The sequence below is a fragment of the Hakea prostrata genome, chromosome 1 (assembly GCF_041222555.1).
Source record: "Hakea prostrata isolate BN-2017 chromosome 1, UWA_Hpros_2, whole genome shotgun sequence".
Classification (NCBI taxonomy): domain Eukaryota; kingdom Viridiplantae; phylum Streptophyta; class Magnoliopsida; order Proteales; family Proteaceae; genus Hakea; species Hakea prostrata.
The window spans coordinates 79,579,601-79,604,790 of NC_142600.1; the positions used below are offsets into that span (position 1 = coordinate 79,579,601).

The following is a 25,190-nucleotide window of genomic DNA, read 5'->3' on the forward strand; positions in this document are numbered from 1 at the left end:
AATCAAGCAGGGGGGGGGGGGGATTGGAACCGGTTGGGTTAACCCTAGAATCAGTTTCGAAGGATAGGAATTGGGGGAATTTTGGAATATTCCAATCGAGAATGGAGAAAACCGTGTCGTGTACCAGGTATGTTTGAGTATGAAGGGGATGATGGGCTTCATTTTCGATCATGATAGGCAATTATGTTTCCAATGCAAAATGGTGGTAATCAATAGGGTCACATCTAACTCTTTTTTGTTTATAATTTTCCTCCCATATAATCTGTAGGAAGAGAACCAATATGGTTTAAGGTCATTGTGAAGAGAGAAGCTAGCTTATATTCCATTCTTGTTTTTTTAGGTAAAAGTTGATATCCTATTCATGGTACACCTGGGAACATGTTATGTGTTTAATGAGCCTAATTTGGTGGAGGGGCACAAGATTGACTCAATTTATTATGGGATAGATTAAAACTTTTGATTTAGATTTAGTTTTAGTTTGCTCCAGCTTTGGAGTTTTTGGTGCTTTTAACATTTGGCATCAGAGTAGGTATTACGTTAGTGGTTTGAATTCTAGAAAAGACTACCTAGGAGGGGGAGGGGGAGTGAAATCTAGCAGATAATACTTGTCATAGAAAGGAAAAAAAAAAAAAAAAAAAAAAAAAAAGAAACAAAATGAACCACTTCGAGAGGGTTATTATTAGCTTTGAAACTGTTGACACACTTGTCAAGTATCTAATGAATGAAACAAACATTAAACTACGATTATTTGCCCACTCGTACTTGAATCTATCACTAACATATATAAATTGGCTTACGTCAATATTCATGCCACTCATACCAGTCTAATATGGTTCTCTTCTCTCTTTCTTGCATGGAATGATCTTAATTTTTGAATCATGCTTGGGAGGAGTGCTGCTCCCAGTAGTGTACAGTCTATATTCAATTTGGGGTTTAGAGAAAATCTGAATCGTTGAATGAACATTTTACTCAACAATTTAGATTTACTTTAAATTCCAAAATACATTTAGGTTTGGGAGCAACTTGGTCGCAAGCAAAATCGCTAATAATGTATGAAGCTTTCCAATTATAGTAGCTCCTAATCCGGTACCAATGCCAAGAAGTTGATATTGATTGCAACAGCCAAAAGGGTAAGGCAAAGTCTCTTGAGCGTGCATGCTCTTGGCTAATATAGGCATGCAATTATGCAAAAACGAAGCCCAGGGTGGAAAAATTCTACTCCTCTGTCTTCCTAAGTATAGAAGGCAGAGGCCACACTCAACGGCCAACGCAACCAGGTAGTTTTCATTTCCCAAACTACTGCAGCTCCTCCCTTCATACACGACACACCCAAATCGACGGCTCGACCAAATAAGGAAAAAGAAAATGGCAAAATGCTACACTACAAATTTGATGAGGATGATTGAAGGGTCAAAGAGAGAGAGAGAGAGAGAGAGAGAGCTCTGCCTCTGCATATGAGTGGCGTCACTGGCAATGATGTGTTTTGGTTAATGGAGACCAAATGCCTGCCAAAACCCAGTGGATGTGGTTGAGCCCCAATAGCTCTTTCCCACGTGTTGATGGTGGTGAAGCTCACAAACCCATAAGGGCCATAACCCAAGGACACCGGCTACAGTGAAAGAATATTTTGGGAAACTAACTTAGAATTGTATTGTATTTTTCAATTTTCACTGCACTGCGTTCTACTCTACTCTACTCTGCTCTACTCTACCCTATAACAGCGAGAGCTGTACAAGTGTAAAAAGCAACCCAAGTTACCCAACATTCTCTGAACCCAATCGGCTAAACCATTGGTGGAAGTGGATCAACACTTTCGTTCCTTCCCCGAGGAATTCCACCTAGTGTGTTGTCTTTCGAACTTGTCGGGTAAAAGAGACCCAGGTGGGTCCTTCAAACCCTGCAAAAAATTGATATATTTACATTTACCTTTTCCTTTTCCTTTTTAATGCTCTCTCTCTCTCTCTCTCTCTGGGTCTCTGGGTCTCTGGGTTTCTGGTTTCAACTCCCAATACACACTGTGGCTGTATATGCAAGAAAACAAGGAACGTACTGCAGAAGAAAGTTAGTCCGTGTTCCCCAGTAACTTTGTTGATGCGAACCGGTGCATAATTCAGGACTTCAAGGGGACATTGATCATCTGGTCTGGGCCATCTCCTAAACTAAACAGGATATGCTTGGGAGAGTTCGGAACCTCTTTAGTGTAGTGGTCTCTGCTTCACTTATCATCTTTTCACTATATTTTAGGAGGGCGTTCATCATATGAATCAATTAGGGTTTTATTTCATTCTTCATTTTACCAACACTCAGGTGAACCCAATTTTTTATTTATAGTGAAATATGAGAAGATCACAAATCTCTAGCATAACAAATTGAGGATCCAGACCTCAAAAACTATGGAGGTAGGCTCCCTCCTAATATTAGTATAAAAGTGCAAGGATAGCATTGACCTCTACTTTGAAGATAAAAGGATTTGGATTCAAAAAGGAAAATCTCCCGGATACCCACACATCTAGAGGTGTTGTTTTATTTATATTTATTTAACATAATTGGTCAGAGTTCGAATCATTTTAGGACCAAGGGCGAAGCTTGTCTTAATGAAAGGAAAACGAACCTCAATATGTTACATGGACCAGTGAGGAATCAATCAGACTATACCAAATGTGCCCCCCGATCATAGAATTCTCCAGAGAGTAGAAGGAGAGAGCGACTGCCACGATATGGATGATGAGATCACTATGGACATGCCATACGGTATCGGATGAAGAGATTCTTTTCTCACACTAAATGAATAAAACATTTCTTCTGTAATTTGTGGAAATGTGGCCCTTTCAATTCATGCATGTTAGGATAAAGAGTAACCAGAAAGGGCTGCGGAGAGGTTGCTTTGATCCTAAAACACCATATGTCCTTAGAGAACCTCTTTTTCAAGAGGAAGAGAGGCAGTCACTTTTTCCATCACTCATAATAGTATGTGTGGTTGACACACTTAGAGAGAGAGAGAGAGAGAGAGAGAGAGAGAGAGAGAGAGAGAGAATACTATCACAAATACAAGGGTATCAAAGTCATTTCAAATGAGGAGGATAGAAATTAAAGCATAGAAAGAGCTCGTAGAACCCTTGGGTTCTTCCAAGGCTAACAAAATGTGCATATGTGACTCTTGAGTGGAAAATGGAAAAGAAAGAAGAAAAGCTTGAGATGATGAGTGATGATAATTGAAATGAGAAGGAGCTTGGTCATGCGGAATAATATTTGTGGACCAGCAGGGAGCTTCAAGATAGTGAAACCAGTGCTCAAGGGAAAAAGAAAAAGGTGCCTATGCCTGCATGTCTGCATGGTTTCATGGCTAGAAGTAGATCAACAGCAGGGAAGGTACCCATAACCCAGCCAACTTAGGGACCATGACCAGCCTTTCCTATGGCTTCCTATTCCTTCCCTAAAGTGTCTTGTGATATTTCTAGATCTTTATCACTCTTCCCATCAATAAAAACAAATTAATATTAGAATTGAGATCCAGGGTTCCAATAGAAGATGTATTCAATTAAATTAACTAGAACACATGTCACACATATTGTTAACTAGTACTCTTAAAAGCAATTTAGAAGTTAAAAGAGGATTTCTTATTAAGTTAATGGTAGGAGATTTTCAACAAAAGAAGAGAAAAGTTTAAGGATTTAGGTGATCTGATCCAAGCCATGAGAACTGTAGCTTTTGGTCTTTGAAGCAAGTCAAATAGCACAAGACATTTGTTAGATTTGGGAAAGCATGTCTCAAATCTAAACCAGTTCTCAGAAGAGCTGTGTGGGGCTGACAGAGATGAACTGACAGGGCTATTCAGCCTTTAAGCTTTTGGACCATATCCTCATGACGTCTTGCCTTTTCTTTCCCACAGGATGGTCCCTCATGCATTTGTTTTCACGTCATTTTGTCTCTCCAAAGGAGGAATGACTTCTTCATCAAAACAAGCCAATCTATAAATACACATTATTTCATATTATCTTGTATGGAATCAAACCATCGTGGCATAGTTTTGATCTCAAGATGGAAGAGAGAAGAGAAAGTCATTATCATTTGGTTTTTATTTTACTATGTTCTATCCTTTTTTGTTGGCATTTGACATCATCTATTTGTCAGGGTATTAGTCTGTGTTTTCTTTACAATTCTTTATCGCATTTTAGATACATCTATGAGAATTTAAACAATTTCATATCATGATTTTTAAACCAGAGAACTATATTGGGACAGTGAAAGAACCCAACAGATTTATTATTGTGATAGTGTAGGGTACCCATTTGATGACAATCATATGAATTTAAGCTAGTGAATTCCAGATCTGAGGACCCATATATATTTGGCAGAGGATTAATTAGTGCTGGATTGCTGTGGTAGTTATGTTTGTGAACCTTTACACATTAAGGGAGCAATCAAAAGGTTGATTGTTTGAATTGACTTCCATCAATATTACTGTCTGGAAACAAGAAAAGAACAATATATTGTTTACAAAAACATTCATGGATTTTGATCTCCTTTAAGAGAACAAAGAATGAGAAAAGAAAGATCCTATCAAGTGGAGCTTTTCATCCCTTCCCATCTTCCTCATGATACATATGTAAAAAGGAAGGATGCAATAGTTTCCCATGCCATTGACTTTGTTTCTCCATGGCAATGATGTTTGGAGTGAACCTTTGTGTTGTGTATAAGAGACAGAATCATAAACTTTACTACCAGTTGAAATTTTAAGGAGGTTTATGCTAAGAACAATGGAGATCATGCACCTTTATCACTCAACACTACTGGTGGGACTCTCAGACTCTGACATCTCTCTTTCCCTTTCTTGCTTTGCAGTAGGAAAAAGGCTTGGATCGCGGGCTTTACCAACCCACTGATTAAGCTTGGTTTAAAGACCCATCAAATTGTTATTAATACTATTAAGGAACAAACAGACAAAGAAACAAAAGCCAAAATAAAGTTACAAATTATCAAAATTTTTACTGTCACTGGTGGAAGGGAGACTCATCAATCATATTATTTCACCCAAGTATGATTTGGTCAAGATCCCAAAAAATTAAACTTATGATGTTTTGAGATAGAGAGAGAGAGAGAGAGAGAGTGGGGGATAAAATGTGATTCACTGTGCAGTGTTGGAAGCTATGGCCTACCCAATACCCAATAGGAAAAGGGTCCAAAAAGTTTGGGAAAGACAAGATTTTGAGGTGTTTAGCAAGATAATTAGATATATAGTAAAGAAACATTTTAGGTTGCAACTTGCTTAGAAAGATTTTATCTTATAAGTCAAGATTCTCATACAAAAAGGAAATTGTAATTTGGGGTCCATCTCTCATGGACATATAGGTGTGTACAAGTACAATGTCATCTCCTCCATTATGGAGAATGATGGTATTCCCTGTGCTTTAGAGATTGGACATTGGATACCAACTTCAAATAAGTATGCAGAGAGAGAGAGAGAAGTTGCAAGATGCTTTTTCTTTGAGGTCTACTGAACTGGAATACATGCCATAGGATTATTTAGGGAATGGTTGAATTGAGGTTCAAGGAATGATTCTATTAATTAGAAGAAAAGAATGGTTAATTACCAGTTTACTAGCCCAATAACTAAATAATGACAATAGGCTTTAGGAATGAAATGAAATTCTAGTGGGCTAACTATGAAGCTTGGAGAGGGGACCCTATTAGACTTAGACCTAACCACTTAGGTCTTAGCCCCATCCACTGCGTGCAAGGTTTGGTGTGCTGCAACTCTCAAACACTTGTAGGCTCTATGTTAGAGAGGGGGAGATTATAATTTGTCTTTGGTTTTTGTTTTTTGTTTTGGTTGGTGTCTCTGGGTTATAATCAATACTCAACAGAGTAACATTTCATATAAATAATTTTAATGTTGAAGAGATAAATGTCAAGAGTCACATAAAATATTTAGAATCAGTTCTTCGATTAGTTCTTCAAAGGCAAGTCAAGAATCCTAGAATCAACTATTTCAAACTACAAAAATTATACTTTCGATCACTATCATTCCAGTCCAATCTAATTGATTCTATCAATCTGATTCCACATACTGATGGCAGAAGAAACAAGACTGGAATGCATTTAATCAAACACAGGTTGGGAAATTGAAAAGTGGGAAACATCAACTTCAGTGGTGATATTTGCACATACCTCAACTTGACGATGACTTGAGGAAGAGTGGGGACTGATCATGTGATAGATGCTCTGATGGAGATTGAAATGAAAATGGAGATAAAAAGGTTGGAAGGGAGAGCCCCGAGACAGTGGGGTCTTCTGTCTACTACTAGCACTCACTGAAGATCGGATTCAGAATTAAGCTGAATCCTTCAAACCCCACAGCTTCCCATTACAGTTGCTGCTAATTACAGATCGTTTGTTTGATGGAATAAAATGGAGAACAATAACTTCTTAAATTAAGAAATCTATCTATTGATATGTCACTTAACTTTTTCAACCCTGTGCTTAAAAATTAAAACAGGTTCTACCATCTTAAGTAGGACTTTATGAAAAATTTAAATAAGCTTGTAAATCCATTTCTTTCATCTATTTCTTTTTTGTTTTTGCTCTCCCATTTCACTACCAATGAGTCTCACTTTTTTATCTTTTCCACCCTTTTTTTCTTGCAAATAAACGACCCTTAAGGATTCATACCAATACCAATACCAATACCATGATATAAATCCATGAATACGAATATCACTAGTGAACCTCAAAGAGTTGGCTTGATTAGTAAACATCAATACCTCATTGTATAAAGTAAAGAGTTTGAATCTTCTTGAGGTGTAAAGTCCTGCCATATTTAAATAAATATACGAAAACATTAAACTTTTTTATGAAGATGTAGTTGAGATGAATATAAACTAGTATAGACCAACCCTATTTTCTACTCTGAGTTAACCAATACACTCATGATCAACTTTCTTTTTCGATCTGAATGGTAATGTTATTTATCCTTTAATTTTTAGACATGAAATTTATTATACAGTATACTAATACTACTTTTTTGGGTGCTAAGTATCCTAATTATACTTAACAACATAATCTGGCAATTATCTTTCATCTTAATCACACTTGACAACAATACAATTTGGGAAAGGTCTTTCATTCAATGCTCAAAACTTAGGCACTAGATGTGCATTAATGTCTCCCAGTATAAAATGGAGGGGAGAGAGAGAGAGAGAGAGAGAGAGAGAGAGAGAGAGAGAGAGAAAGAGGGCAAAAGAGATCGAACAGGAGGATTTGTCTCTAAAAGGAGTAAGATCTCATTGTTACCTTCAACTTCGGGGGTTTCAGATTAGATAATCAGATGATGATATCATTCTGAAGGCATAAAATTGCTTTCTCTTTGTCTGTTCTTCCGTTTTAACTTCACTCCCTGAATTATATATATATATCAAGGCCTAAACAAATCCATCTTTTCAGTATCCGCTCCAAACCTTTCAGCCCTTCCAAGCTCCATTGATTTTCTCCCACCCAAGAACCTTCTTTCTATTCAGTTTCAGAATTCAGACTTCACAGAAGCCAAGCTTTGCTCCTGGTTGCTCATACCTCCTTTTCAGTGTAGTTGCAGAGGAACCGCCTTCTTATCATTCTTGTCTTTCATAGCTCCCCAGTTGCCTGCCTTCTTTATACTATATATAACAGCTGGGTTTTTCATGTCTACTGCCAATGGTGACATTACTGAAGCATTTCAGATTGTTCACGTTGGAACTTATAATTGCATCCTCCATTGAGCTACTGGGTCCTTTCTTTTCTTCATAGAAATAGATTTTCTGGAACCGGGGAATGGGACAGAGCAGAGATCTGCAACACAAGCAGCTGAGGAGCTTTGAAGTAGATGTATCTCTAACAGTTTCTGGTCTGTGATTTCTAAGATTTCACGAAGCAGAGATGAGTTCTCGGCTTAAAGACGAGCTTGAAAACCTCTGTTGCAACAATGGCTGGTCGTATGGAGTCTTCTGGCGCGTCAATCGGCGTAACTCCCTGTAAGTAACTAAGTGCATTTGTGTACTTCAGTTCTTTCCTATTTTACATTGTATTAAGAAATCAGACGTTCTCTGTTCCTCTTATCATGTTTTTTTTCCAAGATTTGGTTTCAATTTTGTTCTCTCATTTGATTTTTTGGGGTTTCTTAGGAACCTGTTTCTTCCCGTCTTTTAAATTCCATATGGGCTCCATTTTTTTATACTTCACTCTATCCATACGCCTTGCCATTTTCTTATGGAAGCATTGTGGGATTTCTGTTTAAGAGCATTCTCCTTGCGTTCTGGTTTATATTTCAGCATACATCATTTAGCATTGCAGAGAATCTTCTGGCTTTTTTCTTTTATCCCCTTTCTGATGGAATTCTGTAATACAGTCGTTATGGGAATGTAAATCGATTTAGTTCTGCTGAGGTGGATGTAAGAGTTTTCTTTTCTAATCCTAGATTTTTTATGCATTCCAGGTTATTAACCTTGGAAGATGCTTATTATGGAGAACATCTGGGCATGGTGATTGATAAAATACTTCCTCAGGTCCACTTGTTGGGAGAAGGGTATGCTCATTATGCTTCAGAGTTTTGGTTCTCAATCTGTGCTTTTTGATCTTCTATTTCTTTTATCATAAATCTTAGCATCTCCTACCCTTGTAATTAATGTATATTTCCTTCTCTGTGATCTTGCGTTTTTCAAGTGTCTCCATGCAAACTAAAGCATGGTACAGGAATTATTGAGAGTAACTTGGTGTTTCTTGTCTTATTTAGAATCGTTGGACAAGCTGCTTTTACTGGGACGCACCGTTGGTTGTTCTTAGATGCTTGCTGTGGAGAAGGGAGTCCTTCAGGATACATTGCCAGTCAAGATCTCTTTCAGGTATTTCAGAATGTTTGGTTATGTATTTTCAAGTTTTGTTTTATTTGCAGAAGTCTGGAATTTTCTTACTTTTGCTTTTTTCCACTTCTTAAAATGTTGGAAAAATTCCCGTTGTTTCTACCTTTTAAGATCCACAACAAAGTCATTTCTTTCTTCTTTTCCCTCTTTCTTTTAGTCCATGTTGATTTACTTTATAAGATCCACAACAAAGTCATTTCTTTCTTTTAAAACTTTCCTGAAGGTTGTCATGTGAACTAGTGTTGGACTATTGTCTTCTGATCCTTAATTGAAATAATTTAGGAGGCAAGGCAAGGCACTCCTCTCATGCTGGTTTTTCCTGCCACTAACTTGGATAAACTACTTTTTCACAGGATAATTCAGAGTTTCATCATCTGCTTTCCTCAGGAATAAAGGTAAGAACTTGCTTTTTTCTTTTGTCTTTTAAGCATATGCGATCTATTCTCAAAGGGCGGGGAACCTTATGACATCTTTTCAACCTGTTTGTACCCATGCCCCCGCTAGAAAATTTATCAAGTTGTTCTGACTTCAAGTCACAAAGCATGTAATTGGTTGCTTGCATTTGTTTTGCAGACGGTTGCGATAATTTCTGTTGCACCACTGGGTGTGGTACAGTTTGGATCTACCCAGAAGGTGAGTACCTAGAGAGAGTAAATTTATCTCTTATTCTCATAGAACTGATGAATCAAAGCAATGTCCGGTAGCTTGAAAGATCCCTAGGGGAAAATTGCATTGATTTATATAACCTATAAAACCTAATTTGGCTAATGCTGGTAACCTCTGCAATCTTCTGCTGTACATTCAGAATGTATTGTTGATCATATTTCCTTTGCTGCACAGATTCTGGAGAGGCCGGAGTTTGTGGATCAAACTAAAAGTTTTTTTCGGCAGATTGAAAGCATTGATAGGCTTATTCTACCGTGGAATGCACTGAACAACATGAAAAGTGAAGTCTATAATCCATGCAGATCATTTGCTTCAGTAGTATTGTCTGGCAATTCTTATTCAAATTGTGGAAACATCAAAACCTCTTATCATGATAGCTGCAAGGAGCTGATGGGGAAATCTGATTCATCATTAGTTCTTCCTCAATCTTCTGCTTTTACTGCAGCATTGCAACATGGTAGCTTGTCCACCGTAATTGGGGACCAATTTCACCATAAAAACCAACCTCAAATGGAAGGCATGGAAGCTGAAATGACATTATCAAAACCGAGTACGCAGTTTTCAGAGGGCTTATCACACTTTTATACCAGTTGTACAGAGAACACTGTTCTTAAACTCCAAACCACGAATTGTGAAGTTTCAACCCTGAATTCTTTTGAACCAAACCTACTGTGTGGAACAGGAATGTGTGTTACTCCAAAGGTACCTTCATCCAATCTGAGTACTCCTGGATCTTACAAGAACTTGCATGTGGGTTTCCAAGGAGAGTCAACCTTCCCTCCTTCATGCAGCACAGGCAGGTTACTTGATCTAGTTTTTAACCAAGGATCACCTGAAGGAAACAATACTAGCCGGTGTGATGCAGGGGAGTTGGTAGATATCCATACACTCACTCACTTTAGCCATCCAACAGAAGATGAACTTCCAAAGATAGCATCTTGTTCTTCTACAGTCACTGGAGGATCTAAGTCATCCAAAGCTGCAGCAGCGGTCTCTGAACCTATCCGAGTAAAAAATCTTTCTCAGAGCATTATCCAGCCATGTTTAGAGCATGGAAACAATGGAGTGACACAGAATGCCAACTTGTCCAACACTACGGTGGTGCCAGGTAGCCATTTGCATCAGGGAGTTACACATGCAACCAGTGGCATAAATTCTCCAGATGCTGTATGTGATGGCAAAGTAAGGGCTTCAAATGCTTGTGCTCAACTGCCTGCTCAAAACGAACTTTTTGATGGTTTGGGGTTGAATTTCAGCAGCAGCCAGAGACAAGAGTGCTGGGATGATGGTATATTGCCACTAGGGAATAGTGACTGCCCGAGTTTTACTGGTATTTCAGAGTGTATCTCAGGATTAGATGTTGGTTCTAGGACTGTTCCGCAGAGAGGATTCTTCTCTGGTGAGCAGTTGTTAAATGATGTTGTAAGCAACTTCAACTCGGTTACTCATCCTATTTCAGAGGATTCTGCAAGTACTATAACGAGAACTAGAAGTATTTCAGGATACTGTAATCAATTTCAGTTGGCTGGTCTCTCTTTCCTAGGTGGAAATATGGATGTGGTGGTGCCTGAATCTAATAGCTTGGAGAGAATTAACAATGTTGTATATCAAAAAGAAACTGCTGCAAAATCTCATGTGGGGTCGTGGATAGATGATACCTATAGCATGAATGCAGAGAGTTCTGCGGTTACTCAGCCTAAGAGGTCTGAAGAACCAAACACAGTTGCCAAGAAAAGAGCTCGGCCTGGAGAAAGTACTCGACCAAGGCCAAAAGACCGTCAACAAATCCAAGACCGCATCAAAGAGCTGCGAGAGATTGTGCCTAATGGTGCAAAGGTATACACATCAGATTTTACTGTTTCTTAACTTGCTTGGGTGATCACAGGATTACTGATCTTGTTTGCTTTTTATTTGGTTTAACAGTGTAGCATTGATGCTTTGTTGGATCGAACCATCAAACATATGCTCTTCTTGCAAAGTGTGACTAAATATGCTGATCAACTTAAAAAAGATGAACCTAAAGTAATTCAGCTCATCCTTCCATTTGTTTCTATTTGTTTGTCAAGAGAAATTTAAGCCTAGTAGCCAGCATTTCATCATTGCATCTTTCCGATATGTTAATTTTAACTTCTATTGTTGCGCAGATGATTGGTGATGAGAGCTGTGTGATTCTGAAAGACAACACGAGTGCCGATGGTTGTGGTGCTACCTGGGCATTTGAGGTCGGTGGTCAAACCATGGTCTGCCCCATTATAGTTGAGGACCTTGGCCCCCCTAGGCAGATGCTTATAGAGGTGAGCAAAAAGTTGGACTTGACACACTTATCTGGTTGTGTTTTGGGAGTAAAACCATTATCTTTGGCCTTGAACTGCATAAATTATTTACTTACTTGAAAGAAGAAAAAAGTTAACCAATTCAATCATGTTTCCTGTTACAGATGCTTTGTGAAGATAAGGGTTTCTCTCTTGAGATAGCAGACATTATACGAGGTTTTGGTTTGACTATCTTGAAGGGGGAAATTGAAGTTCAAGAAGATAAGTTCTGGGCACGGTTTGTCGTTGAGGTAAAACTTAGAAAGGGAACATGAGAAAACCCCTCAGAAAATGAAAATAAAATAACCTCATTTATTTTGTTCCACAACAAGAAACTGATCTTGGTTTTCATACAGGCAAGCAAGGAAGTAACCAGAATGGACATATTTTTGTCACTTGTTCATCTTCTGCAACAAACAGCAAGTAGTGGGGTTGGTTCAGGTAATCAGCAAAGCAAGGTTGTTGACAGTGGGGTTACTCTATTTAACAATTTCCAGCAATCTCCAATGCCACTCCCAGTCAGGTTGGTTGATGGAATACAGTGACCAGATACAAAAAATCATCTTCTGGAATTGTGTCGAGCAGTCACCATCATATGCCATGCCATGACTGGTAGTTTTTGGAAAAGATTGTCCTCAAGATTGATAAAACAGCTTTGTGTTGATCCAAGTCACTCTTTAATGAGGAAGGAGGTGCAAAACCCCAAGAGCAAGGGGGAAAGATTCACATATGGTGTGGTGAGTTTCTGAAATTGCAGGTGCTTTCGACATTGCTATTGCAAAAACATTCTGTCGAAGAGTTGAATTCTAGTATGGACTGGGCTTAGGCAGGATTTGTGGCATTGATGGGATGATGTCCATGTCGGACAAATACGGATCAAGGATGCCAACACAAACCAGAGAGATATGGTGGATTTGAGTGCTCTTTCTTCTTGGCTTCTTCCCTAACTTTGTGTATAACCCCTGAATTTTCATTGAAATTGAAGCTAGAAATAGTCAATAAAACTGGCCTAAGATTTGTTTCAGGGCTATATTTTGAGCTATATTTTACAGAAGAGTTACAAAGATTGGCCTCTACAAAAGAAAAATAAGATGGGTAGTAGTGCCTAACATTGATATTGCAGAAGGTTTATCAGTGTGACAGTAAAAGTGGCACAAATTCAGTAAAATGAATCTCAATGAGATTCAGTTCAAAATGATCACATTAATTACATGGCACAACCAGCAGGTGATTGATTAGGTAAAAGGGGCATCAGAAAGATAACCATAGAATGGTTTCAGCCTGGAAACTTGATAAATGGTTAGTTCATGCTGTATATATCTAATGATTGGAATTAAACACTGGCTCTTCAATGACACTTCCTGAAGAAGGGTTAAGAAACAAAGGAAAGAAGTATGACCTTACCATGATTAATCAATGAACATGTTTAGGGTGGAGGCATTAAATACTCATAAGTGACATCGTCAAGGGTTTAGGGATAGGGATAACACCGACTCGAGTCAGGATCCTCTATCCATTAGGGTAGATGTCTATGATCTTCTCATACCTCTCCACCACATATTAGGAGGGTGTATATATGCGGCTCACTAGGGTCAAAACTCTGATTCATTTTGTCAACACTTAAAGGTGGGCTCCACCATTATTGTGTGGTGGAAAGATGTGAGGGAATACAAACCTCTATCCTAATTAGTAGGGGATCCAAAATCCACCCCAAAGGGAGAACTTCAATTTAAGGCCACAATATGGTAGATAGGAGTCCAAAACTAATCTTGTAGGAGAAGAGGTTTCCTCTAATGATCTTGAGTTCTTAACCTCAAAAATATTTGAAGTTACATTTGTGAAATCCCCCGGATTTCTACTCCTTTAACCCGTGATTTCAAGATTGCGAACCCGAGCCTCGAGTTGATGACAATTGTGAGCCATTCAAGTCGAGCCCGAAAGTTCAAAAATTGACTCAATGTTTGTGGATAACCCTTGTGATGATTCGACAACTCTCCTAGAGTTTAAGAGAAGAGAGAAGATCGATCACAATGGCGTAAAATGGGTGATTTTGGAACATCTGTAGACTGGCAATGGAGAGTCCGATTGATGAGATTAAGGTATCCAAACGAAGATCATCGAAAGACCGTTCCATCAAACCAAAAATCATCGAAATCGGAGTTTGGATGGGGGTCCAACCATGGACCGGTCGGTTGGGTGACCCAACCCCCACCTAGTTTTCAGTTATGGGGCAAAATCAGGATTTTGGGTTTTTAAACCCTATTTTAGATTGTCACTCACCCGTAAACGCATTTTTAATGCTAAAAAAAGGAGGAGGCTTTGCGAAGAGGAGAAACCAAGGAGAAGAGTATTTCTCATCCAATCAAAGGTGCTCTGCAGTTCGGATCATTGCGGGAACATTAAGAAATGTTAGAATTCTTAAACCCTTCTCTTTAGACAAAATTTTGTAGGATCTTCTCTTCTTTTTATTGGTGGAATTGTGGTTGTGGGAGAACGTTAGGTATCTTGGATGCTCTTGTTTCTTGTATTAATATTTCCCTTGAGTATAAGAGATAATGATGCGATCCCTTGCGAAGGTTTTTGCATTTTGACTTTCTGAGTCGCCCACAGGTGATTTAGGAGAGCCAATTTGGGCATTTTTTATCTACATTAAATTGGACAAATTGAAGGTACTGTAGGATCCTTTTGCTGCCAATTAAACTTTTCCAAAGTTTCGTTTCCATTAGACTTCGAATTGGTAGCGAAATAGAGACCATTCACTAGTGAGGTTGAGAACTACCATTTTTAAACTAGTGGTTATGATTTTATTTTCGTGGAAAGATTTTGGGATATCCTTTGAAACCCAAATTGGCTCTAATTTTGATTATTAATTCTCTTGCATGAATAGATTTATGTATCTTTAGTCACCAAACTTGTGGGAGTGAATTCTTGGACTGTGGAGAAATGATCAAAGTAAAAGGTGAGGAATAACTAACCATGTTGTATTTAATTAATTGTTGTTATTTTAATTTCTTTTGTTAATATAAATTGCTGTAATTTCTATTGATCATACTATGCTAGTGTGTGACTTTGCATGAAAGGAAGGTAAAGCTATTTGTTCTGATATTGCTCTTTGCCTTTAAATCTATTACTATTGTTATGAGGATGGTATGAAAATATATGTGAACGGAGAGGAGGAATATTATTATTCTCTCTACCTTTATTTTCTACTAGGGTTGTGTGTTGGCCCATTGCTCTAGTGACCTTATGTGATTGCTTAGGTTGTGATTGGAGAATGGGGAATGCCCTTTTGACATTCTGTCATAGGACATTAGAGGAGGCAGTATGGGACGCATTCCTATAGTGCTCTTAGTGTTTTCTTTGATTACTGGTTGACATACTTAGGGCATGTCTAGAAATGTTTGGCTAGGTGATCTCATGAGTATTACTACCCTTTCGGTAGGGGTATTAAAACCAATTAACCCATGATGTCAGTGGCTGGGTCCGATGAGCATCAAGCAGGCCCACTGTCATCATGAGATGGTATGGTTGTATATAATAGATAAGGGCTCATGGGTGCTCAAGACCGGTAACCAACCCATGAGAGGACATGGAGAACATCATGTCCATTATATGTGGATGACCATAGGGTTAGGGGTCAACGTTATCCGAGTTGGTTGGTGTCATAGGATACATTTACTCTAGGTGTGAAAAGATACTAAATTGAGTTGGTTGGTGCCATAGGGGAAGTATCCATACCATATGTAGTACGAGACCATATGACTTTGCATTGGGCTTAGAGTAATCCTTGACACGCGCCAGTTCTCATGCCAAATGGTGATGTGAGAGAGTTGTGACTTATACCCCAGCCACAGATTGATGTGACTTGACCCAACAACAATTAAGAACCCAACAGACGTGTTTTAGTGTTGTGAGGGAAGAGTGATGAGACCGCCCAAAGGAGACTGATGTATGACTTAATGCGTGTCTACTATAGAGACTACATTACAGAGTTAAGAACCTCATATCATCACCATGCATATGTTTGTTTATATTATTAATTAAATGATTGTCTTATAAATTAGGAAATTGGATGAATATATGATGTGAATGTTAGTTACTTCACTGAGTTATATGATTTCATTCCTTTATTTTTGTTTGTTCTTTAGACTGCTCTATAGATTATGAGGACCCCTCTTATGTTGAAGATCCTTTGATGAATGGCTACCAAGAGGGCGTAGTCGGAGAAGAAGTGGAAGCACATGACGTTTCATGTTCATGTCAGGATTGCTCTTATGGAGTTACCTTCCCTTAGAGATTCCTTAGACTATTTTTCCGCTGCGAACTTTAGACTTTATTTCTTTCTTAGAACTTTGATGTTTAGCTTTTGTTTTGAAGTAATGGATAATTGTAATCATTATTTCAGAATTGATACTTTATATTTGAAACTTGATTTATTCTTGTTCGTTTGATTTTATTATATCACATGTTGTATGGAATTATAACTGAACATAGGTCTTGCGGTGTATCACATCCACGGGTATTCGGGTATGACGGAATTCAGCTAGGTGGGGTGTGACAACATTCCTCTACCCCAGCCCCCTTTTTCCCTCTCCTACAGCACCACAACTGAAGGGTGTTTTTGGCACAATGATTGGTTGACCACAGTTGTAGCTTCAAGGTCAAGCTATCGAAACGCTTTCTCGACAAAAAATGTTGGAATAAGATTACCTAGTAAAATTACCCTCCAAACTCTACTTACACGAAACTTTTGGCACTAGATTCGCCCTTTTTTTTAATTACATCCCAATTTCTGTATCTTTCCCCTCCATTGCAACCTCTGGTCCCTTCTTTCCCTTTTCCTTTCTGTCTCTTCCTCTCCTTCCCCACCAAACTCAATCCACTATTAGAAACGGATTCATCCTTTGGTGCTTGAAACCTCCTGTTTTACTTCCATATTGAAGGGGCCATTTTCATACACTGGTGGCTAGCTATTTGCTTTTTCACTTCTGTCTTAAAACATGAAAACAAAAAGGGTTCTCATCCCCACCTTATCAAATACTCTTTTATATTTATCAGAATGTGCTCTTAATTGATAAGCATTGTCCCACTTGGTAGCTTTATAAGTGTCCAAAATGAAATAGTCCTCTTCTCAAAACCTCATGCTTCAAATTTAAAACCAATACAAAATTTTCAAACCAATTTAATCTTTTTAAGGTATTCTTTTACCGAATTTTTACTTTTTGTACTTGGCTCATCATGTTGAAGAGGCCATTCTCACGAAACTCGGATTCAAGGTTCATGCACATTTTGATTGATAAGAACTGTTACATTTAAAAGCTTGATAAGTGCTCAAAATGCTTTTCTAATGAATTTTGTAACAAAAATTTAGTGGGATACAGTGATTAATGGACACTACTTCATTGGGAAAGCAATAAAAACCAACTCAAAAGTATTTTTTATGAATCTTAATCAAAGTAAGGTGGCTGGGTTACAAATGTTTTTGGGTTTGACTTAAAAGTTAATGACAATATTACTATCCATGTAGGTTGGACCACAATGCATGACTTAGTGAGAAGAATTTAATAGATAGATTAAGGTTAATGCCTTATAAGGCCAGGCAAGCTGTATATATATTTGTAATCCAATTGCTGTAAAGATGAATACCACTTATCATTCAAGAAGAAGAAGAAAAAAAAACTCATGTTAATATATATGCATGTTCCACTGAAGAAAATTTAGATTCTTTGTAGATGTAAGTTGCCACTGTTTGTTAATTATGTTAGTTTGATTAAAGAACATATGCCTATGTTATTAGAGTAGTGAATAAATAATCATAATATATATATTTTTTTCACTATAAGGTGGGTAGAGTTACAAGCATATATGGTGACTTAATGGTGGTTTCACATATATACACCAAATATTCATTTCATGTCAATACATCTATAATCTTGGTGGTTTTGATGTGAATCCCTCAAGAAACTTAACTAGAGCTCAATAACCTTCAGTCTCTTGATCTAAAAGAATGCTTTTATTGATGATGCATAAATTGCAAGTTTCAATCAATAACTAACTAATGAAAATGGGTTTATAGAGGAAAGGTATCAATTATTAAGGATTAAGAATAATTTGTCTTTCTTTCCTCAAAATAATTCATCAACTAGCCTAAAAAAAATTATCATTGAAAAAAGAGTTGAGATTTTATAGGTGTAAGCTCTCATTTAATGCTATATAAGTCATTTGATTAAAGAAAATGCCCACATTGTTAAAGCAGTGTAGTATAAACAATTATAATGTACTTTTTTTAACAATTAAATGTGCAACTAGATCTTCTTTGGACATTTGAAAATAAATAAAAAAGAAAAACACTGAATTTAAAGTGAAATGTACTAATCGAAATTCCTTTTGCATATAGTTTCTGATTCTAGTTGCAAGTTTTGTAGATCATCATCATATATCCAACCTAACTTCAATGTGGGATTCCATTAGATTGCTAAAAATCTTATTTGATTAGCAATATCCAATTTGGTAAAGGTCAAGTATTGAAGATATCCCACCAACTTTTTGAAATAAATGGCATTTGTAAGCATATCACTGCTATGATTTTCTACAATTTAGTGTTGAAATCAACTCATATAAATTTATTTATATGTTTTTTTTAATTATTATTTTGGATGATAGGGAACTTGAGTGATCGATGAAAGAGAAACTAAACTCACCAATAATTCTTGAAACTCTTGTTCTTATGTTTTATAGGATCCATTTTTACTTTTATTTTTTGAAGTTATGGCATTATTTCATCTATGGTCATGGATGAATGTTAAAAGAATATTAAATGACATTTCTCATGGACAAAACTAATTTTTCCATTCGAAGGCAAGTCCTTTATACATTTCCCCCCTTATTATACCCTTCTAAACTAGATTGTGATTAGTCTCTTAGTAACACTCAAACTCGCCATAAACTTGGATGACAAATAAGTCAAAGCAAAAATAACTGTATCAAGCTAAGCTTCTACTTTGAACTAAATCTATTATTTGCCATTAGCACCATGAACTCTAAAGGGAATTGAAGGAAAAAAAGAAAAAAGAAAAAGATACACATGCATTACGTGAGGTTTCTATAAAATACATACGCACTACGCGAGGTTTCTGTGAATGTATGATATCTCTGGGGAGAATTATTTTTTACGGAAAAAGTTATTTCCCGACTCAAACCTATGACCACTTTAATCATAACGCATAACTACCTTATTATTACACCGAGTCTTACCTTCATCATCAAACTTTAGAAACATGGATACCTCACTAGTAGGTAATTAAAAATTTAATTAATCATTCTCTCCTTTTAATGATCAATTTTGGTTTAAGGACTTAGTTCAAGGCTGGTTATATTATTGGTTAATTAGTTTTATTGTTCCTAAAAAGTGATCAAGGACTGTTAAATCGAGTCACGTCAAAACCAGTTGCATGCATGAACTTGAACAGATGTTAATACGTAGGATCCACATCGTCTACAGCTGCAAGACTATAGAATTAAAGTAAGGTTTAGTTAAACTCAAACTTGAAAACCCTAAAGACGCTTCACAAGTCATCCTTGCTCGACTAAAGAATGTTGAAATATCAATAGCTGTAGACGACTTAAATTCCTTGTATATTAATTTAACATGATTAATGCTATATAAACCATTCTAACTAGCTAACTAATCAGTAATCACTTTTCCAAACCCAGCTAATTTTTCCAACCCAGTTCTTAATTTAAATTGTTAGGTAAGAGGGTTTCCATAGAAGTTCATATATGGAATATACTGTTAAGGAGTATAGAAAGTGTAATGCTGGCCTTAGTCTTGAAGTCGAAGATCCAATTAATCAAGAGGTTTCAAAGCTAAACTGAGAAAGAATGGTTTTAATTTTAATTTGAAGAAAGATTAATGGTGCTGTATTAGTCTATGTACATCAAGGAGAAAGAAGTTGGGGCTCTGTAAGGTTCACAAGCATGCTTTACACAAATCCTTTTGAAAATTGATAGTTGAAATCACTTTTCAAATGGATTCATGGCTGTGGAAGAACTTATTATTTGAGTGATAAGTGCTCTTCTTTCTAGTGATGTCTCCATTAATTGATTAACTAAAATAGTTATAGATTTTTCTAGCTTGGTCCAACTTCAATATTGCAAGATCAGGCGCCACTAGTGAGAAAGTTGGGAAATCTCACGAAGTTCCAAAATGGGTTTTAATTAGTCACTCACTAATCATGACCTAATTTAATTTACCTTCGAGACAAAATTGATACACGCCAAGGAGGGCAGGAGAGAGAGAGAGAGAGAGAAGATTAGTATATAATTACTGTGAAGATAGAGAAGGAACTGTATTGTTCTTAATTAAACCCATGATCAGAGGTGATGAAGGAGCACTAAAATGGATTTCATTTTCATATCTACATGCCAGACCACAATGGGATTTCCACTTAGAGGAATATATAATCCACTACAACGTGAGTTGTCTAAAATTAGGTCATCTTGCTCTTCCATCAGGTTCTTCACTCCTAAGTGTTGTTGTGTTACAATAAAAATTTGATTCATATATATAGTAATGTTGGTTTTTGTTTTTCATCTTGATCAAGAAAATACCCTATCATTCAACCAAACCAAGAAAAAAAAAACCTGAAAAAGTTGTTTTCGAGTTCTTACTAAATTCTCCACTGCACTTATAGTCTTATGCCAGAATGGCTAAAACGTACCTTCTCTCACTGCTCATTACATTGATGAAAGTGATTCTTATCTAGTTAGGTCACATTATCTCAATTGCTTGCCGCAGGAAAGTGGTGGGGATGTGTGTGTGTGTGTGAGAGAGAGAGAGAGTGTGTGTTTGATTATACAAGAAGAAGTTCCTATCTATCATCATATACTCAAAAGTGATAACTTAAAGTATCAAATGGTATTTTACTAATTGCAGTCATTAATTCACGTCTTTCTCTATTACATATTTCCTTCATTATGAGCCACACAATGTTGATGTATTCATTAACTTGTAAATTAAAAACATGAACATCATAGGTTAAAATAATTAGGTTGGATTTTGGATAGTTAGAGACAAAGCTATATGACCCTAATCAACTTATTGAAATTGTCATTAGAACAGGTTTTGAGGAACCATGCTTAACTGTTTCCCTTTAGTTATTAGTTTGTTGAACATGCTTAGCAGTCTTTAATTTAGGCTTTGGCTGGACATTTGGCTTTATAGGTTTGTGCTGCTAATTAAATAGATATGGAGAGGTTAGTTATGATCTCTTCAGGGATTTATCCTTAATAGGATATCCTATATGTGGCTGAGATCGATAGCCACAGGAATAGAAAAACTATATACCAGTCTGGGAAGAATTGAAGGAATCAAAGTACTGTGTGGGCATAGAAGCACCCAAGATGTTTTTCTTTGGTCTCCATGCAATGGTGAATTCTCCTTGATTTTATAATATTGATATTTGAAAACACTTTCAATTGTGCAAATCTTACTAAAGCCAGAGTTCTCGAGACAAGAACTTCAGCCTGCAATAAGTATGTAACCTGAGTTACCCCAATCAGCTAAGAAACTTCAACTCACTCAGCATCGTGTATCTCTAAAATTGAAAAGACAATATAATTAGTGTTATCTTGATTGACAGTGTTCTAAGCATCATAAATGAAATGTTGAGAACATCAGATGCAATTTCTTTATATATAATAAGTGTCATTTCTAGGTTTATATCAAGGTGTTATCATTTTGGAAAATATATAAACTTTTATCTACATGTATAAGGAAAGTAATATTTATTTATTTATTGACATTTTTCTTAGAAAGTTCATTTAAAACCCCTTTCCTACAAAACCCTTAAAATCTATTGCCAAATTGTCAACCCCATGATAATGAACTTGTGGAAAGCTCTCTCTCAGACGTGTCATGCATGATCAATTCATCCATTTTAATTAAGATTTGATAGCCAGGTGTAAATTTGAATGCATAACGAATCATACAATTGATTTTGACCTTGAAAGTTAAAACGGTCGAAATCATTCCTCTCTTTGTTTTAGTTTTGTGACATTTTATTAATAATCTAGACATTTAATGGCCATAGATTGAGATACACTTCCATGACCTAACTTAGTTATCCTTCCTTTCTTTGTTTTGCTCTCATCAGCTTTGGCAGCAACTTTTCTAGATTATTCCCACAGTAAATTAAATCAAGATTCGACTATGATTCTGTGATCAATCTTTGTCTTCCCCTCCCTGGTATCACATCCTTCTCATCATAATTTTTATTATCTTTAAGGTGCCCATCAAGACAAATAATACTCATCTAAATTAGATATATTAGCATTAAATCTATCAATAAAACTCAGTTTTAATGCATCAGCTACTAATGCTGTCCCTGGGGGACATGCTTCAGAAGTACAAAGGGACCCGGGGAGAAGTACCTGAATATTAAATTCAGTCCTTATATTCATAATTAAAACCATTAAGCTTTTACCTTCCTAAATATAAAATGCAAATCAAACTGTACTCTTTACTTGACCGTACCTTTTTACGGATGAGCTAGTTGTTTGTTCTCTTGTTTTTAATTACAATTTGAAAAGCAAGCCAATGTATCAAAGCCTCAGCACTTATATAAAGGACCTTGCTAGCTTTCCACTACATAGGAATTTGAGTTTTGAGGTTTTCTGTAGCTTCCTTTCTCCAGAATTCCTTCCTAGAGCAGTTCATTTGGGATTTGATTAATAATCACTTGTTGGAAGTGGCTCTGAGTGGAAGATGGTTCATGCCAAGGAAACTTCAGGTGGGTTACAGTGGAGGCTACAGAAAAACAATGAGTCATCTGAGCTGCTGGTTCCAGAATCTGGGTTCTTCCACAGAGCCGGGCTAGGGTTCTTAGATTTGCTTGTTAAGTTCACATCAAAAGTTAGAAATTTCTTTAAGAAAGCCTGGGCTGTGGGTGTTGAAGATCCTAAGAAATTCATCCATTGTTTAAAAGTAGGAATGGCACTAACCATAGTCTCACTGTTCTATTATATGAGACCTTTGTATGACGGTGTTGGAGGAAATGCTATGTGGGCAGTCATGACTGTTGTGGTGGTCTTTGAATACTCAGTAGGTGAGCATCCGATGCCACTGCAACCCATGTTTTCACTTTGATTTCTAAGTTTAACAAGTTTTTGTTATTGATTTGTTACAGGAGCTAGCCTATCTAAATGTGTAAACAGAATCACTGGAACTGTTATTGCTGGATCACTAGCCATTGGTGTCCACTGGGTAGCTAGCCAATCCGGAGAAAGAACTAAGCCTGTAATTCTAGGAGCTTCTGTCTTCATTTTAGGTTTGTTAGAATTCATGCAGTAATGAAGTGGACAAGTTGCCTTGTATTGACTATGACCTAATTTAGCTAACCTTTCTTCTTTGTTTTGCTCTTATCAGCTTCAGCTGCAACTTTCTCTAGATTTATTCCAACAATAAAAGCGAGATTCGATTATGGTGCTATGATCTTTATTCTCACCTTCAGCTTGATTTCGGTATCGGGTTTTCGTGTTGAGAAATTGTTGGAGATGGCTCACGAGAGAGCTTCCACAATTGCCATAGGGACCTCCATCTGCATGCTCATCAGCATGCTTGTATGTCCCATTTGGGCTGGTGAGGAGCTCCACCTTATCATCACTCGCAATCTGGAAAAACTTGCCAATTCCCTGGATGGTGAGTCTCTTAACAACACAGAACTACTGAAACTTATTTGCACTATATATGTGTTGATATTGGTTCAACTCTTCAGGCTGTGTCACCGAGTATTTCAAGGAGATGAACAGTGATGTCAAGGTTGACAATGAGGAAAAAGACAAGAAAACTTTATTAGGATACAAATGTGTGTTAAATTCAAAAGGTGCAGAAGACTCTTTTGTAAGTAATCCAATTTGAACCAGATTCATCTATACAAGTCTTTTGCTTCTCCCTTCTTTCCTGAAATTTAAATTCCTTTTTCATAGGCCAACTTTGCCAGATGGGAACCTGCTCATGGCAACTTCTCCTTTGGCCATCCATGGAAGCAGTACCTCAAAATTGGAGCCATGATGCGCAACTGTGCCTGCTGCATGGAAGCTCTTAATGGCTGCATCACTGCAGAGGTTCAGGTACTGATCAAGTAACAGTTATTCTTAAAAACCCAGATCTCAATTTACAAGTCTTCAATCTTTACAAGACTAATCATAGTTTTGGATTTTCTTTTATATTGAACTATAGGCGCCTGACTTTGTGAAGAAGCTTCTCAGTGATGCCTGCATGATATTAAGCTCCAATTCATCAGTAGTCTTGAAGGAATTAGCCATCACAATGACTACCATGCGAAGATCTGCTAACACAGAATTAGCAGTTGGAGATATGAAAGATGCAGTAGAAGAGCTCCAAGATTCATTGAAGTCCTTACCCAGCTTACTCAGGTGCCCATCACCATTGCCAGAAGCACCTGAGGGGAAGAAGAAGGAGCTCATTTCAACACCCACTTCTTTCACTCTGATGGAGGTTGTTCCTCTTGTCACAGTAGCTTCATTATTAATTGAAATAGTGGCAAAGATTGAAGGAGTGGTTGAAGCAGTGAACGACTTAGAGAAACAGGCAGAGTTCAAGCCTGAGATTGAGGAACCCATGAACAAGCCAACTTCAGATTGCCAAGAACAGAAAACCATGAAAGCTCTTCAACAAGTTTGAGCTCTAAATTAGTACTTGAGACAAGAACACATCTCCTCCTCCCCGGGCAAAGAGGAAAAAATGAGGTTCTTTCAAGATTATATATAATGCACTGAGCCATCGATCCTACAATTTTTGAATGATTCTGCTCATGTACAATAACATTCTGGGAAAAGTATCACAAGGACAATTAGGTCAAAAGTCGTCTAGGGTTTATTAGAATCTCATAGACGACGTACGTACTTACCAGATTGAAAATTAGTAGTGCTTCTTCTTAGGGTATTGCGTTACACCATGCAGTGCACTATCTCTCTATTGCGTTCCACCCTGCAATAAGTGTATCAATTTGTAATAAACTACGATTTCGGATTAGACACCACAAACGCAATAGTCAATAGTGTATTGATTTGTAATAAACTAAGATTATCTTCTTCAGACTCCTTCGATGCAAAAGATTTCATCTCCATCAATTTCTCGATTACGTTTTTTTGTTGGGTAAGAATTATTTGATTACTTGATATCACCTTTTTTGCATATGTCAAAAGATAATGAAACCTTCCCAAGTTTTTTCTGATGTTCTATCTTTTTTTATCTTTTCATGATTAGGTATAGAAACACTAAGTCTTTCTTATTAAAATAAAA

At 37.0% G+C, this 25,190-nt stretch overlaps 2 protein-coding genes across 2 annotated transcripts; both read left to right on the forward strand.

Moving 5' to 3' along the window:
* The first annotated feature begins 7,150 nt into the window (after window positions 1-7,150).
* LOC149030351 (transcription factor LHW-like) lies at window positions 7,151-13,110 on the forward strand. Its single transcript, XM_089142644.1, has 10 exons — window positions 7,151-8,003; window positions 8,465-8,554; window positions 8,762-8,870; window positions 9,242-9,283; window positions 9,462-9,521; window positions 9,729-11,390; window positions 11,478-11,576; window positions 11,699-11,848; window positions 11,992-12,117; window positions 12,223-13,110. The coding sequence occupies exons 1-10, from the start codon at window positions 7,909-7,911 to the stop codon at window positions 12,409-12,411; spliced, it is 2,622 nt and encodes an 873-aa protein (XP_088998770.1). The 5' UTR covers window positions 7,151-7,908; the 3' UTR covers window positions 12,412-13,110.
* A 9,423-nt stretch (window positions 13,111-22,533) lies between these two features.
* On the forward strand, window positions 22,534-25,100 carry LOC149030352 (aluminum activated malate transporter family protein). Its single transcript, XM_089152828.1, has 6 exons — window positions 22,534-22,971; window positions 23,053-23,193; window positions 23,292-23,564; window positions 23,641-23,765; window positions 23,852-23,995; window positions 24,105-25,100. Exons 1-6 carry the CDS (start codon window positions 22,632-22,634, stop codon window positions 24,567-24,569), a joined length of 1,488 nt encoding a protein of 495 aa, XP_089008954.1. The 5' UTR covers window positions 22,534-22,631; the 3' UTR covers window positions 24,570-25,100.
* Window positions 25,101-25,190: the final 90 nt, after the last annotated feature.